At 38.0% G+C, this 16,524-nt stretch overlaps 1 protein-coding gene across 3 annotated transcripts in view; it reads left to right on the forward strand.

Moving 5' to 3' along the window:
• PPP2R5E (protein phosphatase 2 regulatory subunit B'epsilon) overlaps positions 1 to 16,524 on the forward strand; it is a 160,198-nt gene that overhangs the window by 112,116 nt on the left and 31,558 nt on the right. For all 3 annotated transcript variants that reach the window (XM_025295397.3, XM_025295399.3, XM_025295398.3), the window contains exons 4-5: positions 3,316 to 3,417; positions 10,170 to 10,262. In XM_025295397.3, coding sequence (XP_025151182.1) covers positions 3,316 to 3,417; positions 10,170 to 10,262 — 195 coding nt within the window. The remainder of the gene's footprint in view (positions 1 to 3,315; positions 3,418 to 10,169; positions 10,263 to 16,524) is intronic.

The following is a 16,524-nucleotide window of genomic DNA, read 5'->3' on the forward strand; positions in this document are numbered from 1 at the left end:
TATGATGTGCCAGGCAGAGTGAAAGGCTGACTTGATTTGCTTTCCATTTGTTCTAGACAACTACTTAATTAGTTGAGTTGGCTATTAATTGTTCAGCCCAGTAGATCCTTGCTTCTTCATTACTCATGGTGAATGTTTAGGAGTACTAAGTAAAGCATTGTAAGGAAGGCAGATCTGAAGAATGGCATTGTGTGGCTAAGTGACATGTACATGCCTTTAGAACTCTTTGTTGTTTGGATTGGTTATACAATTCAGCATTCTTTTGATGTGACAATAATTGAGAGATGAAGCTTTGACCAAAAGAGAGGCTTAGAACACTGTGCAAAGCTAAACATCTTAGGTTAAATAACCTAGGCTTATTTAAATCACTCAAAAATTTAGATTGAAATTTGGTTAAAGCAAAAACATACAGTTGTATTATATATCCCAAATTTTATTTTATGAACATTTATTGGAAGACTCATATGTGCCAAGAAAACCAGTGTGAATATGACATTGCATATTCCTAATTAGTGGGAAGAGACAAATATGTAAGCAAATATTTGCTGCAGCCCAATATTTCCTCACCGTGAAAGAGTTTGAATGTCAAAGAATACAGAGGAACAGAAGTTTCTGTGTCTTTTTACCCAGATTTTTTTTTTTACTATAGAAAGTGTGTTTCTTTTCTCTCTCTTTTCTCCTTCTTTTTATAAATTAATTTTTATTGGAATGTAGTTGTCCTTCCTTCTGTGTTTTACTTTTGCATCTTGTGGGAAGGAAAATAAAACTTGTTCCAGAGTACAATAAATATAAATGATGTAGTTGAGATGAAAACTCAGTTTCTGCAATAAACGCATAGTTGAATGAAGATTCAAAAGCAAGTAATTAAAAGATTTTTGCTCTTTTGATTACACAGTATGACTGGCCGGTTGAAGAGAAATCATTGATTGATGATTATCTGAAAAGTCACTGGTTTCTTTGTAAACATAATTTCTAATCGTTAGAAGGGATGAAAGTAAAGTAACTGTGTGTGCTGTACATGCTGTAGTTCCTGCAAAAATATTCTAGAATGATAATTTTATTTTTCAGTCATTTAAGCTAAAGAAGTGCAAAAGAGTTAGACTACCCACTTTTTTAGAACACTGGGGTGGAGCCTGACAGCTTGGGTTCAGTCATAACTGCTGGTTACTAACGATAACCTCAGCTCTTAATACCTGTGCTTCTATTTCCTCAATGGCAGATTGAGGGTAATGATAGTACTCGCTTTATAGGGCTTCTGAATCTAGTAGATTTTGCTCTGGAGGAGGATCCAGCAGCATTTGCTGCTTGGTCATCTTTTTTTCCTTAAGACACTCATTTCTCCTAGCTCATAAGATCCTCAAACTCAAATCTTTTTTTTTCTCCTACTTCCTACTCCTTTCCATTTGTCTTTCTTGTCTCCCCACATCCATGTCTGGTTTCTAAATGTTGGATATCTGAGGGTCCTTTCCCTTCTTTCTATTTATTCCTTTCAAGAAGATCCCTTAATGCCATGGTTTCAAATATCTTTACATGCTGATGAGTCTGTATAGATCTCCAGTCCTGACCTGTCTACCTCTGAGCTTACAAGTTCATGTGTCTGGTTGGCTCCTGGATATTGCTCTTTTAACATATTTCTGACTGGATCTCTGGATGTCCCCACTTTATAAAGCCAGCAAACAAAGGAAACGTTTCCCTTTCCCAGTCATTTTCATCTTGGGTAAATGACCTTACATCTATGACTCTTTCTCGAGTCTTTCCTTTTGTTCACCCCATACTTCCAAGCCAGCAGCAAATACTACCTCTAGAAGATACTTGAATCAGTCTGTTTCTGTCTTCTCTGCTAGCCATCATCATGTCTTGACTCTTTCATAGGCTTCTAACTTGTCCCCTTCCTGTCTGTTCTATACATAGCTGCCAGAGGGATTGTTTTAAAAGTAAAAATTGAACTGTATCCTTTTTCTGTTTAAGATCCACTAATGGCTTCCCATTGCACTTAGAGTAAAATCAAGTCTTTCTATAGCTTACACATCTGAGTTCAGTGACCATATCTAGAAAATAGGGATAATTGTGACTTTAAACTAGAATATAAACTCCTGGAGGGCACAGATTTTTATCTGCTTCATTCACTTCTATTGTCCCTGTGCCCAGAACAGTGTGTGTTCATAATGAGCACTTAACAATTATTTGTTGAATGAGTAAACACATTCAGATTATATGAGCCTTTCTTTTCCCCTCTTTCAGAACAACATATTATAGCCTAGTATTTTCTATATTATATAGAAAGTTCAGCAAAGGCTTCTGGTACAATATCTACCCATCCCTGCTTTGTTTCTTTTGTGTTTGTTTGTTTGTTGGCCTTAAGGCTCCAAGATCTTAGTTCCCCAAACAACTGTTGTACCCTTGCGCTTTGTAGTGAAAGCTCAGAGTCCAAACAGTTGGACCACCAGTGAATTCCCTCCCCATCCCTGTTTTATTTTTTAAATCTGAGGCTGCATTTGAGTCATTAGGAGAGAATAGATAAGTAGTAGAACAAGAAACAGAATAGAAATTGGAAGGAACCCTGGGAAGGTCACTGCAAAATAGTAGCAGCAGCATTTTAAAAAATAAGCATTTTACCATAGAAATCTTGGACTATGTGCAGAAATAGTAGAATAGTATAATGAATTCCTGTCTCTTCGTGGCCCAGTTTCAACAGTTGTCAACTCATGGCCATTCTTTGAGCCTCCAGGATTTAATTTGGAAATTTCCTATGGTAAAGGAGTACCTGGTTTATAGAAGTTCGTATCACAGATACCGTACCCTGGTCATTGTTACTATTTTACAAACCTGCTGAGAGCAGATTAGATATGATTGTAAGGACTCTAGGTTCTGAAATATTTTTTCCGATTTGCTTTCTGTAAATGCCTGAAATTTACCATTAGTATGACTGTAGACCCGCAAATTGTGAATAAGCCTGAGAAGGGAAATACATGAAGCCCATTAGCAGTTATTTGTATTTTAGTGTAAACTGATTAATGAGAAGCTTGTTTGACTGGTAAGTAATGAAGCACAAGCTTTGATGGAAGGCATAAAATCACAGGGGCCTGGGGTGGAGATGGCATCCTAAGCACTAGGAATACTGTTCAAGAGGGTGGAAGGTACTGCTCTATTTCCCAGCTTTTCTTGGAGCTGGTCCTGGCCTCAAAGCCGGGTCTCCTTCCAGTTTGGTGGTGTTCTTGTCATCTGGGTTCCCTTTGGCTGGCCGCAAAGACCTTGTGTAAGGCTGCCAAGGAGGTGATTCCATTCCAGCTAACTCTGCTACTTGTTTATTTTTAGGTATCTTGCAATATATTCAGAACTCTTCCTCCTAGTGACAGCAATGAATTTGATCCAGAAGAAGATGAACCTACCCTTGAGGCATCGTGGCCACACTTACAGGTACTTTGAGCTAACATTTGTTCTAAAAGAAAGACCCATTAATCCATGAGCTGATTAGCATGGGAATTCCTTGAAGGCCTTTATTCACCAAGAAATCAGATTAAGAGTACATTGCTGGAAAGCTGGAGAATGCTTTTTATGTTTCTTACTCTTGATAATTGGATGCCAAAAGAATAAAATAATAAGTGTTATAATGCTTTAGGGTGGCCCCTCCCAGCTTGCGCACTCAGCCAGCAGCTTTTATTAGCGTTTCTGTGATCTTCCCGCTGGAGCCTCAAACAAGAACAGAACTATTTCACTTTAATATTAGTTAGATGTGATTAGGTCACAGAGTACATACCTCATTTTCAGCAGTTAGGTGCCCTGGGGACTTTGAATGCCTGTCTTCATGATAACCACGAATGCGTTTCTTTAGCCTGGAAGGACAAAAACAAATTGCAGTAGCTGTTTCACGGCGTCATAAGGAGGAGCAATAGCTGAGAAAAAGCTTGTGTGAAGGCCAGTTTTGCTCTGTGCACTGAGAAGGCCATGTTTTCCAGTTACCCTCATGGGCCAGGACAGTTTAGGACCATCCCTGCATCTTCTTTCCCAGCATTAAGCCCATTTGTACCGTGTTGAGTTATCCACACCAGCCCTTCACCATCCTCCTTTCCTGGCTGCCTTCTTTCAAGACCGGACTTTATCAAATGAACAGAATGAGGAAATGTGAGTACAGTGAACCTTAAGGCCAGTTTTTCCATTCAGTTAGGTTGGCTTCCAAGGCTGGGTAACAGTAAGGAGGGAGGGAATAATGGAGAAGGAATATGACCTTTTACATTTTAACCCGAGGCAGAAGCCACTGCATCTTTGTAGCAGTGTGCTTGTGGTTACTAGTTGACTTTCTGAAGGGCAGAGAACTGTAGCAGGGAGAGAAGGCCTAGAGATATTCTAAGGGTTTATTTTTTTCCCTGCTTCAGAATTTTTGACATACATTTGCAACTTTCCCTGTCCTGCTTTGGCAGCTCAAGGTTGCTGCAGATACATATGTAATGCTCTTTTGTCTAGTTATATGGAGAGCTTTCAGGGCTGTGTTTTCTCAACTCTCACCTAGGCATGTCATACATATATATTCCTGCTATGATTGCCAAGTAGAGTAAATTAGTTAAAACCCTATAGTTGATTTACTATCTTAGATGCTTGATTTTTTTTTTTTTTTTTCCTTAAGTTGCCAGACATACTTTCTGCAGTCTAAGAAATTTGGGAGACTATTTGTGCTTTTCATGGTGGATCCCAGATTGTGACCAAAAAAAAAAAGCAATAACTCTTGAATGGATGGGGGTTTTGTCATGTCTTATTCTTCATACTTGGCATCAGGTCACAGAGGTGCAATATTGTCTGGAAGAAATTTAAAAAACAAAGCAAACAAAAAGATAATTTTCTCAGAAAAGTCCCTCATCGTGTAGTAGAAAAGACGAGGAGGGAAATGCCTTCAGAGCTTCAACTTTTGTCTAGTCTACATTCTGAAGAAGAGACAGTAGACCATTCTTACCATTTGCAAGAGCTTTTGAATACTCTAAATTATGATCGCCATAGATATAAATTTCCCCTGAAGTATGATAAAGTTTAACTCAGTATTTCAGTTAATCCTTCCTAAGCTTAATGACTCTATAAAACATGGGACTAAATTAATTTCTAAAGCTATTAAGCTGAATTCCACCACCACAAATGTCAAGCTTACACCATGTCATTAGTACAGAAACATTAACCATTAGTTCATCTGAAACTCTTAAAACCAAAGCAACAGTGAAGACTGATGCTGAGATCTGTGTCCTTGGAGAGCTAAAGTAACAAACTGTGTTCCAGAACAGTCTGGTTTCATCTCTGTTGACACGTATTTCAGCCTGTAGTCCTCTCAGCCCTTCTTTAGCTCAGGGGAAAACATGACTTAGACTGGATCAGGTTCCCCAAAGGCTCAGTTGTAAAGAATCTGCCTGCTAATGCTGGAGACTTGGGTTCAATCCCTGGATTAGGAAGATCCCCTGGAGAAGGAAATGGCAGCCCACTCCAGTATTCTTGCCTGGGAAATCCCAGGGACAGAGGAGCCTGATGGGCTATAATCCAAAGGACCGCAGAGAGTTAGATACAACTGAGCACATACAAACACACAAAAGAAACCTCCATGAGAAAAGATTCTAAAATAGAGTGATTATATGTATATCTGTATCATCTTGCTATACATCTCATACTAACACAACATGGTAAATAAATTATACCCCAATTAAAAAAAAAAAGGAAACCTCTTAAAATTCACAAAGCAATCCTTCATTCATAGCAAAGGTCAAATTAGTAGGCACTCTTGCCTTTACTCTCTTTGGCTTTCTGGATGCCTCTGTACTTGTTCCTGACTTGTCTCATGAATTCTGTCTTCTTTGTGCATTCTGACTCCACGAATCAGTCACACTGAAAGACCCTAGATGGATGTTTCAGAAATCTCCCTTTCTGTCCATGATGGGTCTCTCTTGTTGCAGTGATCCATCACTACTATTCAACATCTTACTTTATGATTGATCAGACAATTGATTTTTCCTAACCCAAACTGCATGTTCTTCAACCTTTTCACTTTTCTGTAACTCCAGCATTTGTAGTGTGCTGCTGCTTCTGGACCACATTTTACAAGAAAACACAGTGAAGTTGCTCAGTTGTGTCCAACTCTTTGCAATCCCATGGACTGTAGCCTACCAGGCTCCTCCGTCCATGGAATTTTCCAGGCAAGAGTATTGGAGTGGGTTGCCATTTCCTTCTCCAGATGATCTTCCCGACCCAGGGATCGAACCCAGGTATCACACATTGCAGGCAAATGCTTTACCATCTAAGCCACCAGGGAAGCAAAACACAGGAAAGAGTGTTTATTACCACATCTCTGACAATAGTAGAGAACAATAAAATCACACTGTGGTTGTTGGGTGGCTGGCTGTGTTCATTGCTTTCACTAATTGTCTGCTGCAGCACACTTGGATTTTAATTTTGGCTCATACAGTATTACTCATAACAAATTATGAATCTTTGAGGATTTATTGAAAAATAAGAAAAAATGTTAAACCTACCCTATGTGTTTTGTTTGATGTTTTCTGTTATTGGTATCTTTAAAACTGGCATCCCATGGTTACCATGGTTATTCTTTGCATTTTTTTGAAATTTGGTCTATATTTCTAGTAGAAAATGATTTTGTAGGACTTCCATTTACAATTAAGGGGTTATTTGTAATGTTTTACACTTGAGGCTGAAAATCTGGAATGCTTAAGTCTTCTTAAGTTCCTTGGAGAATTCACTTGTGTGACCTTGAAAAGTAATTTATTCTCCCCAGTCCCTAGTCTTTTCCTTTAGAAACTCAAGGAGGATTTTTGATTCTGAGGTAAAATTGGTAAAAAAGAGAGCATTTACGGTTATTAATAAATGTGTCTGAAGTATTTCCACCAAACTTTTTTAAACCATAGCCGCTTTCAGGAAGGGAGAGGACACTTTGCCAATCCCACCAGAAAGCCCTGCCAGCCCACAAGTCGGGCCTGGAAGATGGAAATCTCTCCATTTTGTGGGAGTCAAAAGAGAGATGAAATCCTCTTTCATGAGTTATTTGAATAATGCTGATGTAAAACTATTGGTAAAACTATAAGTTGAAAGATTAGTATATTGAAGAAAAGAACAATTCTTCTAGGGCATGTTTGAACTCGGGCATTGGTATGACTAGAAGTACAACTTGGCAGTGTTCAGATCACAGGGAAGAAGTTGTTCTGAATCTAGAGTTTCAGAGAGCAAAACAGAATTTTATAGAAAATTAAAATGCTAACGTGAACACTTGATTTAAGTGTTACGTTAGAGTCTAAAGTCACAAGATCCCTATGTGACACATTTAGTTTAGTGGTATCTGCAGACCATTGGGGGATCCTGAGATCAGATTTTTAGTGGCCTGCAAAGTCAAAATTAGTTTTATAACAATACTGCTTTATTCTCTCTTTACTGTGTTGGCATTTGCCCTAATACTTGTAAAAGCGATGGTGATTTCCTTATTAGCACAAATCAAATGTCAAACTGACTCAGTAGTTGCCTTCTCTACTGCCATGCACCTACAATTTAAAAAAATCCAATTTCAATTAAAAATGTCCTTGAAGAGCAGCAAAAATTATTAATTTTATTAAATCTGAACCTTTGAGTACTCATTAAAAATAACATTCTTCATGGTGAAATGGAAAGTATGCATAAAGCCTCTGAATCTTTGTCTTGTGCTAAATAAAGCATTTGTGTGATTGTCTGAGCTGCAAGTTAAAGTAACTATTCATAAAGTATCATTTTTACCTGGAAGAATACCTGACAAACTGTGGTTGTTCTCACTTGGGTATTTAGTAAATGTTTTCTGTGAAACAAACAAAGAAAACAGTTGTTTTCCCACTGATAAAATTAGAGCATTCAAGCAAAATTTAGAATTAGAATTTTGGAAAACTTGTGTCTGTCCTTTGTTTGTCACCATGAGCTTTATAGCTCCCCAAAGCTTAGAGACTTAAACAAAAATTGGAGATATTAAGGAATGTTAATTCCTTGGAGATATTAATGGATATATTAAGGACTTTTATTGATACTGTGTAATAAAATATATCAACATTTGCAGTAACTCAGTGAACCAGTGTTTTCCAGTTGACCAATGAATGATGTTAAGTGACCATGCATGGGTAGATATCATCCAAAGTACAAGATAGATGATTGGAATTTAGTGTAACAGTGTGAAAAATTCGTTGATATGCTTTCAGATTCTTAACTGCAGCTTTAAGAAATGACTGTTATTGTGGTGTAGTATCAAAGAGTATCCATAATTATGTAAAAAAAAAAAAAACTGTGGAAGTACTCTTTCTTTTTCACAACAGTAGGTTTGTGTATAGGAGAAGGCAATGGCACTACTCTTGCCTGGAAAATCCCATGGATGGAGGAGCCTCGTAGGCTGTAGGCCATGGAGTCGCTAAGAGTCGGACACGACTGAGCGACTTCCTTTTCACTTTTCACTTTCATGCATTGGAGAAGGAAATGGCAACCCACTCCAGTGTTCTTGTCTGGAGAATCCCCGGGGCGGGGGAGCCTGGTGGGCTTCCGTCTATGGTGTCGTACAGAGTCGGGCACGACTGAAGCGACTTAGCAACAGCAGCAGCAGGTTTGTGTATAGCTCGATTTTCTTGATATACTTTAACCAAAGCAACATATTCTAACAGCTTGAAGATAGAGGCAGATAAGAATCGGTCTTCTAACATGCCATTAAAGAGATTTATAAAAACAAAAAACAATATTCCTTTTCAAAGTAGCTTTTTTGAAAAATAAAGTTTTTCACAAAAATATTTAGTTATGTTAACATGTGATGTGTTTTATTGTTCTGAATAATAAATATATTAAAATAAATATAATTTTATAATTATATTTATAAAAAAGATTAAAATTTTTGTATTTATTTGTACTTCTATATCTCATGTAAACAAAAGCGTTTTAGAGTCTTCAGTAATTTTTCATTATAAAGCGGTGAGACTAAAAAGTGAGTCTTCAGTAATTTTTCATTATAAAGTGGTGAGACTAAAAAGTTTGAGAATCCTGTTTTAAGCAGTAATGACAGTAGAGGTATGTGTTAGCTGCTGTGCAGGGGCTTTATGTATATATTATCACAGTTAATCTTCGGGATTATCATTCGCATTGTACAGTTGAAACAACAGACTAGGGTTACACAGTAAGGAGTAGAGCTAGGTTTTCAACCCAGTATCTGTCTCTTGAAAGTTCTGGTTTTAATATACTGTGGTATATGTGCTACACCAGGATTTAATGTATACTTTAACATAGGTTTATTTTGCAAAGCATGTAAACAGTGATTTCCCCACTGTTTATCAGAAGTTATTTGAGGTTGACTCTGTGGATGAGATATTCTTAACTCTTTGCAGATCAGAACATCCTGACACGCTCTTATATATTGTTGTTGTTGTTGTTGCTAGAGGAGCACAAATTTCCATAAACTTTCTGAAAGGAAATTGGTAATGACTGTTGATAATCCTGACATGTTTGGATATCTTTTGATCTAACAATTCCCCTTTAGAAATATTTTCTCATGAAATACTTGAACAAGTGCACACTAATGTGTGTTATATAAGGTACATTGTGATGTAATTTAATAGAGTAGTAATTTAAGAACTATTTACATGTCTCAGCAGAGGGTATTGGTTAAAGTAATTATGAATAATGGAATTACTTATTATAAATTATCTATAGTGGACTATGCTTCTGGCTACTAAGAATGGTGGCGTAGATATTGTTGGCACGAATTGACCACAGTATATTGTTTAGATGGTAAAAGTAGTTTGAAAACTATGTTTTATATATGTGTGTGTGTGTGTGTATACATACATACATACATACATACATACATACATATATTTATAGTACATTGATATGTTGTAGAGGTATAGAAAAAATCGATAGTTTTATACATTAAAATGTTAATAGTGGTTCATTCTGAATGATGAGATTTGGGGAGGTTTTTATTTGCTTTCTTAGGCTGTGTTTCAGATTATAAATTTAAAAAACTAAAAATCATAACAGCAACTGTGAGCTGCAAGAAAGGCTAGCACTGCTAGTTGATTGATATTAAAACACACTAAACCCCTCGTCAGTTTTAGTATTAGAGCTTTTTATGGTTTTTAATACTGTTCTCAGTGAATTATAGTTTGAAATTAACAATAATCCATTTCTTGCAGCTTGTATATGAGTTTTTCATACGGTTTTTGGAAAGCCAAGAATTCCAACCCAGCATTGCCAAAAAATACATAGATCAGAAATTTGTATTACAGGTAAGTATATTCTTGTCATTGTATGTATTTGTTTTTCAGTTGATAAGACTTTATCTCATTTGCTGTGGATGTTTGTTAGAAAATCTTACACAGTGACAGTTATATGACCCCGTAAACAAATATATATACATAAATTTCTTATTGCCCATTAAAAGTAATAGGTACCTCTTTAATTTATTGTACTGAAAAAAAAAAATTTATTGTACTGGAAATTACATTTTAAACAACAAGGAATGCTAATGCCTAAATCCCTGCAATTTTCTTTCTTAAAATGTAATTATAAAGGAATTTCACTTATATAACTCTAGTTTATGACTCTTTATATAATTCGAAAACTTCTATTTGCATAAGGATTTTAAACTATTTCATACATCTGTTAAAACTGAGTAGGCATGGTCTAGAGCATAAGTAAGCTTTAATAAGTAATCAAAGTCAGGGTACTAGTAAGCTTTCATAGCTAGGAAGTAGCACAGGTTAACACTTAAGATTCCCTTGAAGAGATTAACTCTCACCTATCTGTTTGGAACTTCCTACATATTTTTCTTGAATGTCATTTTACATTTTATAATTACGGATCATATCTGTTTACTCCAGACGTGAAGTATGTTCATGGTGCTCTTGTTGACAGTCATCTGTAAAAATGGATACTTGAGCCAACTGGTGTATGGATTGTTGTAGCTTCTTTCTAAGTGATTAATGAGATGCCTTATGTAGAAAAAAATAAGTATCTCCTGTGCTATGCTATGCTAAGTTACTTCAGTCGTGTCCAACTCTGTGCGACCCCATAGACGGCAGCCACCAGGCTCCCCCGTCCCTGGGATTCTCCAGGCAAGAACACTGGAGTGGGTTGCCATTTCCTTCTCCAATGCATGAAAGTGAAAAGTGAAAGCGAAGTTACTCAGTCGTGTCTGACTCTTAGCTCCTAGTGAGTCAATATTGGAGAAACCAATGGCAACCCGCTCCAGTACTCTTGCCTGGAAAATCCCATGGGCGAAGGAGCCTGGTAGGCTGCAGTCCATGGGCTCATGAAGAGTCGGACACGACTGAGCGACTTCACTTTCACTTTTCACTTTCATGCTTTGGAGAAGGAAATGGCAACCCACTCCAGTGTTCTTGCCTGGAGAATCCCAGGGATGGGGGAGCCTGGTGGGCTGCCGTCTATGGGGTCGCACCGAGTCGGACACAACTGAAGTGACATAGCAGCAGCAGCAGCAGCAGTGAGTCAATATGCAGAACTTCAAATTTAAAACATTGCTTTGGCAGGAAATTGATCTTCTGTTTCTTACTGGATAAAGGTTGATGACTTAAGTGATGACCTCATTCCCCTTTCTTAAATTAATACCTTTAGAATTCTGGACATATGAGGCTGAGAAGTTTTGGAAAAGTGAGATTTGATATTTGTTGTTGCTCAGTCGCTCAGTTGTGTCTGACTCTGTCACCCCATGGACTGTAGCACACTAGGCTTCCCTGTCCTTCACCATCTCCCAGACCGCTCAAACTCATGTCCATTAAGTTGGTGATGCCATCCAACCATTTTGTCCTTTCTTGCCCCCTTCTCCTCCTGCCTTCAGTCTTTCTCAGTGTTTGATATTTAAAGAGGTAGATAACTAAGTAGATTGATGGTTCACTGGGCAATAGGTAGATTGGTCCAGATCCTTATCCCAAAGAGGTAAAATGCATTTCAGACAGAACAAAAAACAAAACACAACAGATCGGTGTTTGTATTGGAAAGTCCTTGCGTTTCTACAGCACTGTATAGTTGTCAGAGCACGTTTATATGCATTATTTAATTTGATATATACAATAATCTAAAGCAGATATGACTAAGTTTTATGCCCATTTTGTAGATGAATAAATTTGAGGTCTAAAATAGTTAACCAGATTTCCCACACACATGTCCTGTTCAGGCTTCTGTCTCTTATACCATGATGCCTCCGTGTGATTCCCTTCACTATAACTTGGAATGACTTCAAGGCAGGAGTAGCGCCCATCTCTCAACACGGACGAAATGATAAGGTTCTCTTACATTTATGGTAAATTAAAGTGCCCAAGAGGATCCGATAATTATTCAGCAGTAGACGCTGTTGACATGGAAACAGTAAATCCTGCAGTCTTACTATGAAAGTCGGTGCTTTTCTTACATGAAAAACATGCAGGGCCCAGTCCGTGTGCTCTCCGTGGTCGATGATACTGATGATAATAAAGCTCCTAAAATTAAAACATCAGAGACACCCAGACTTGAAAGGGACATTTTGGTTTGTCTCTTCTAGTTCTTTACCCATTGAATCAGTTTCCTTTGAGACCCTGATGAGGGGTAACCTGCTTGCTCTTTTTCAGTGAGGAAGGGCCACATACTTAGGCAGGTTCTTCCCTTTTTGTTGGAGAGTTGTTTTTTATGTTGAATCTCTCTGTACCTCATATGCCTTTGGCCTTATTTCTTCAGTAGAGTCCCTTAGTGTATCATTAGCCCAGGCACAACCTTTCAGGTCCTAGAACACAGCTTTTGTATTTACCTCTATGCAGTTTCTCTAAAGCAGCAGTTACAACTCAGATGCTTGTAGGCTCATTTAAAATAGTCTGGGGGCTAGATTCAGACAATAGGAGGCAGACCAGCTGCTCCTGAAGGGAGCTTTGACTGTACCTCTTTCATCAGTTCTTGCTAAATAATGTTTTTTTCCAAGAGAAAGTTTTTTTTCTGCCAAATTTGTTTTTTTGGTGAAATTTTCTGATAGTTTTAAAATCCTATTCAGAGTGAATTAAAGCCATCTGCCTCATGGATCTAGCCTTCCAGCTATCAGTGTGCATTCTCTGCTCTAGACTGAGTCCTTAGTAGCTGTCTCATTTGTTAGTTTTTGAAGTCTTTGACATGTGTCCGTTTGTCTTTAAGGGTGACATCTATATCTGAACACAGAGCTCTGAGCTCGGTCAGTCCAATGGAACTTAGAGTTGGGGTCTGCATTCCTTGTCTGGATGCTAGGGTTCTTAAAGGAGTCATCTCATTAGCTCTTCTTGCTGTTCTATGACACTGTTAATTTAGGTTAATAAGCTTATGGTCTTAACTGACTTTTTTTTTTAATATATATTGGGATATAGCCAATTAACAATGTTGTGGTAGTTCAGGTAGACAGTGAAGGGACTCAGTCATACATATACATGTATTCATTCTCCCCAAACTCCCCTCCCATCCAGGCAGCCACTTAGCATTGAGTAGAGAGTTCCATGTGTTATACAGTAGGTCCTTGTTGGTTATCCATTTTAAATATAGCAGTGTGCAGATGTCCATCCCAAACTCCCGAACTATCCCTTTTCCCTATCATTCCCCCCACCACCCCCACCAGCATTGGACTGACTTCCAATTTAGTTTCATGCATTTTGTCATAAACCCATTTTCATTTTCCCTTGTTTTTGTTCATTTTGCAGTTAGCTTTTTTATCTTGACATAGGATCTGACATATATTCTTATGGAATATCTTATCTCCCCAGCCTTCTGAAGTCTTTCTGGGTCTTGATTCTGTCATCAACCTTGTTCACTCTGCCTTCCATCTGTATCACATTTGTGACTTTCTAAATATGCTAGCTATTGGCTTCATTAAAGCCACTGATTAAAATTGTTAAACTAGCCAGGATGGAGGATAGAAGCCTGTGGCATGCCTTTAGCAACTTCCCTTTATTTTAGCACAGATTCATTAATCAGCAGTCTTTGAATTCCATCCTTGAGCCAGTTAGAAATCGACTGTAGAATTTCATCCTCCTCTGATTCCAAATTTTTGTTTATAAAGAGAGTCAGAGAGAGATTTTGTCCAATGCAATGGTAAAAGCCAGGACTTCATGTTTACAGGATTCCCCTCCTCTATGGACCTTGGAACTTTATCATAAAAAGGAAAGCCGAAATCCAGTGGTCCAGTGGTTAGGACTCCTGAGCTCTCATTGCTGAGGGCCCGGATTCGATCCTTGATCAAACGTCACCACTGAGTGGCACTTGAATGTAGTCATGTGACTCAAACCATTGCATCATGTTCGAGATGAGCTGTCGTTCTGTCAGCTTCCATCTTCCGTATCACACTGTTCATTCATGTTGGTGACCTGTACAATTGGCCTCCCGTTCCTTTTCCTTTCCTAAGTTTGCCCAGCACCTTCTTGGAGAAGGGACTCAACCATCTACCTGCTTCTCCTGAGATTCCTTCCTTGGACCTTTGGCCCCAACCTGGGACCTTCTGGCAATGGTGAGCCTTTTGGAGCTTGAGACATTAGCACTGAGATTCTGTCCTGTTATCCCCTGTCCCACCCTCCCTCCCTCTTCCTCTGAGCACCATGCCTTAACTGTTCTTGAACTGGCAGGGCCTTTGTGCGTCTGTGCTCTATCGTCAGCGCATTCATTTTGCACACCCTGACTTTTCTCTGCCCCACGGACTCGCATGGTGCAGCCTGGTTCTAGTCTGTTTCTCTTGTGACATGGGAACCCTCAGATTTTTCCCTTTTGCAAATCAGAATGACACTTACCTTATTCCTTTTCTTTGAGCAGATATCTTATTCTCTGTGAATTCTCATAGATTCCAGAGAGTTTTGGTGATCTTAATGCAGAACTGTATTTATTCAGTTAGACATAATTTATTCTAGTTACAAGATTTACACTATTGGTAGCAGCTAGCTAGATTCTTTATAGTTTGATTCCTCCATCCCCTAAAGCAAAATAAGAATTGGGCTATTTTAGCATGACGTAATGGAAAGAAAGCTAGAAAATTCTGGATTAGAACCCTGACTCTCCTGTGTATCTACTTGTATTTTAGGAGCTGAGAATATGACTGTGGCATAAGAAGAAACTGTTTTCAAACCCTGGCTTTTCTGCCTAGTTGCAGTGTAACTTTCAGCAAGTTAATATACTTGCTACCAAGCATGGATTTCCTCATTCATGACATAGGGATAATGGAATAAGAGATACTGTTCAGTAAAATAGAAAATACCCCAAATTGACAGCTGTTAGATTTTCTTAATTGAATTGGCACTACAGATAAGAACACAGGCTCCCTACCTTCAATCTTAATTAGGTACTGAAAACTTGGGCAGATTATTGACTATTCTGAGCCTGTGTTTTCTTCAGTAAAGTGACAATAACAGTCATCTCTCTTATAGCAAGTTAAAACAAAGTAGTAGGCTGTTATGATGATAAAATAATATGACTTACATAAATGTCTGCTAGTATCATATATGAGGCCTAATATTTGTTCATTAAATATGAATTCCTCTTTTCACATCCTCATTATATTACCTGTCCACATTGGCAGAATATCTTATTTTTCTTGATTCCAATATTAGTTTTATAATTTCCACCTTTTGAAATAATTTTAAAATTTATGAGAAACATAATAAAAATTTGCAAAGAAGCCTTGTATAAATGCAGAAATGTAACATTCCAAGGCGGGAAGACTTGCCATCAAAAAAATGTCCATAGAATCTCCAGATTAATCTGCACATTTAGTGCACTTCTAAGTAAAATTTCAGTGTGTGTGTGTGTGTGTGTGTGTGTTTGTATATGTGTGTGTACACACACACTTTAGTAGTGTCTGACTCTGTGCGACCCTTTGGACTGTAGCCTACCAGGCTTGTCTGTCCATGGGATTCTCCAGGCAAGAATACTGCAGTGGGTTGCCATGCCCTCCTCCAAGGGATCTTCCCAACCCAGAGTTCAAATCCACATCTCTTAAGTATTCTGCATTGGCAGGTGGGTTCTTTACCACTAGCAACACCTGGGAAGCCCAAAATTTCAGTAGTTTCTGTACTTGAAAATTTCAGAGTTCATGAAATAAAACATTTTTGAAAAAGGAAATTAATGATACTTTATTAGACATTAAAACATACTATAAGGGTATATTAATTATAAAAGTATGGTATGGGTACAGGAGACTAGAATATAATAGAGATTTGGGTAGAAAAGACTTTTTCTTGTTAGGGCTTCCCTGGTGGCTCAGATGGTAAAGAATCCACCTGCAATGTGGGAGACTTGGGTTCGATCCCTGAGTTGGGAAGATCCCCTGTATGCCATAAAACTCATAGAAATGCACAAATGAATAGATAGGTACCTACATACCTATATATTAAATTGGTATAATGCTCTGAAGAGGAGATCTGATGGTATTCTGTTGATGCAGATTGGGACTGAGCAGTTCTATGAGAAATAGATATGTACACAAAGCAAAATATACAGGGATAGTGAATGCATCATTTTAATGATTATTAGGAAATTGGAAACAATTAGAAAGTTCCT

The sequence above is a fragment of the Bubalus bubalis genome, chromosome 11, assembly GCF_019923935.1.
Source record: "Bubalus bubalis isolate 160015118507 breed Murrah chromosome 11, NDDB_SH_1, whole genome shotgun sequence".
Classification (NCBI taxonomy): Eukaryota; Metazoa; Chordata; class Mammalia; order Artiodactyla; family Bovidae; genus Bubalus; species Bubalus bubalis.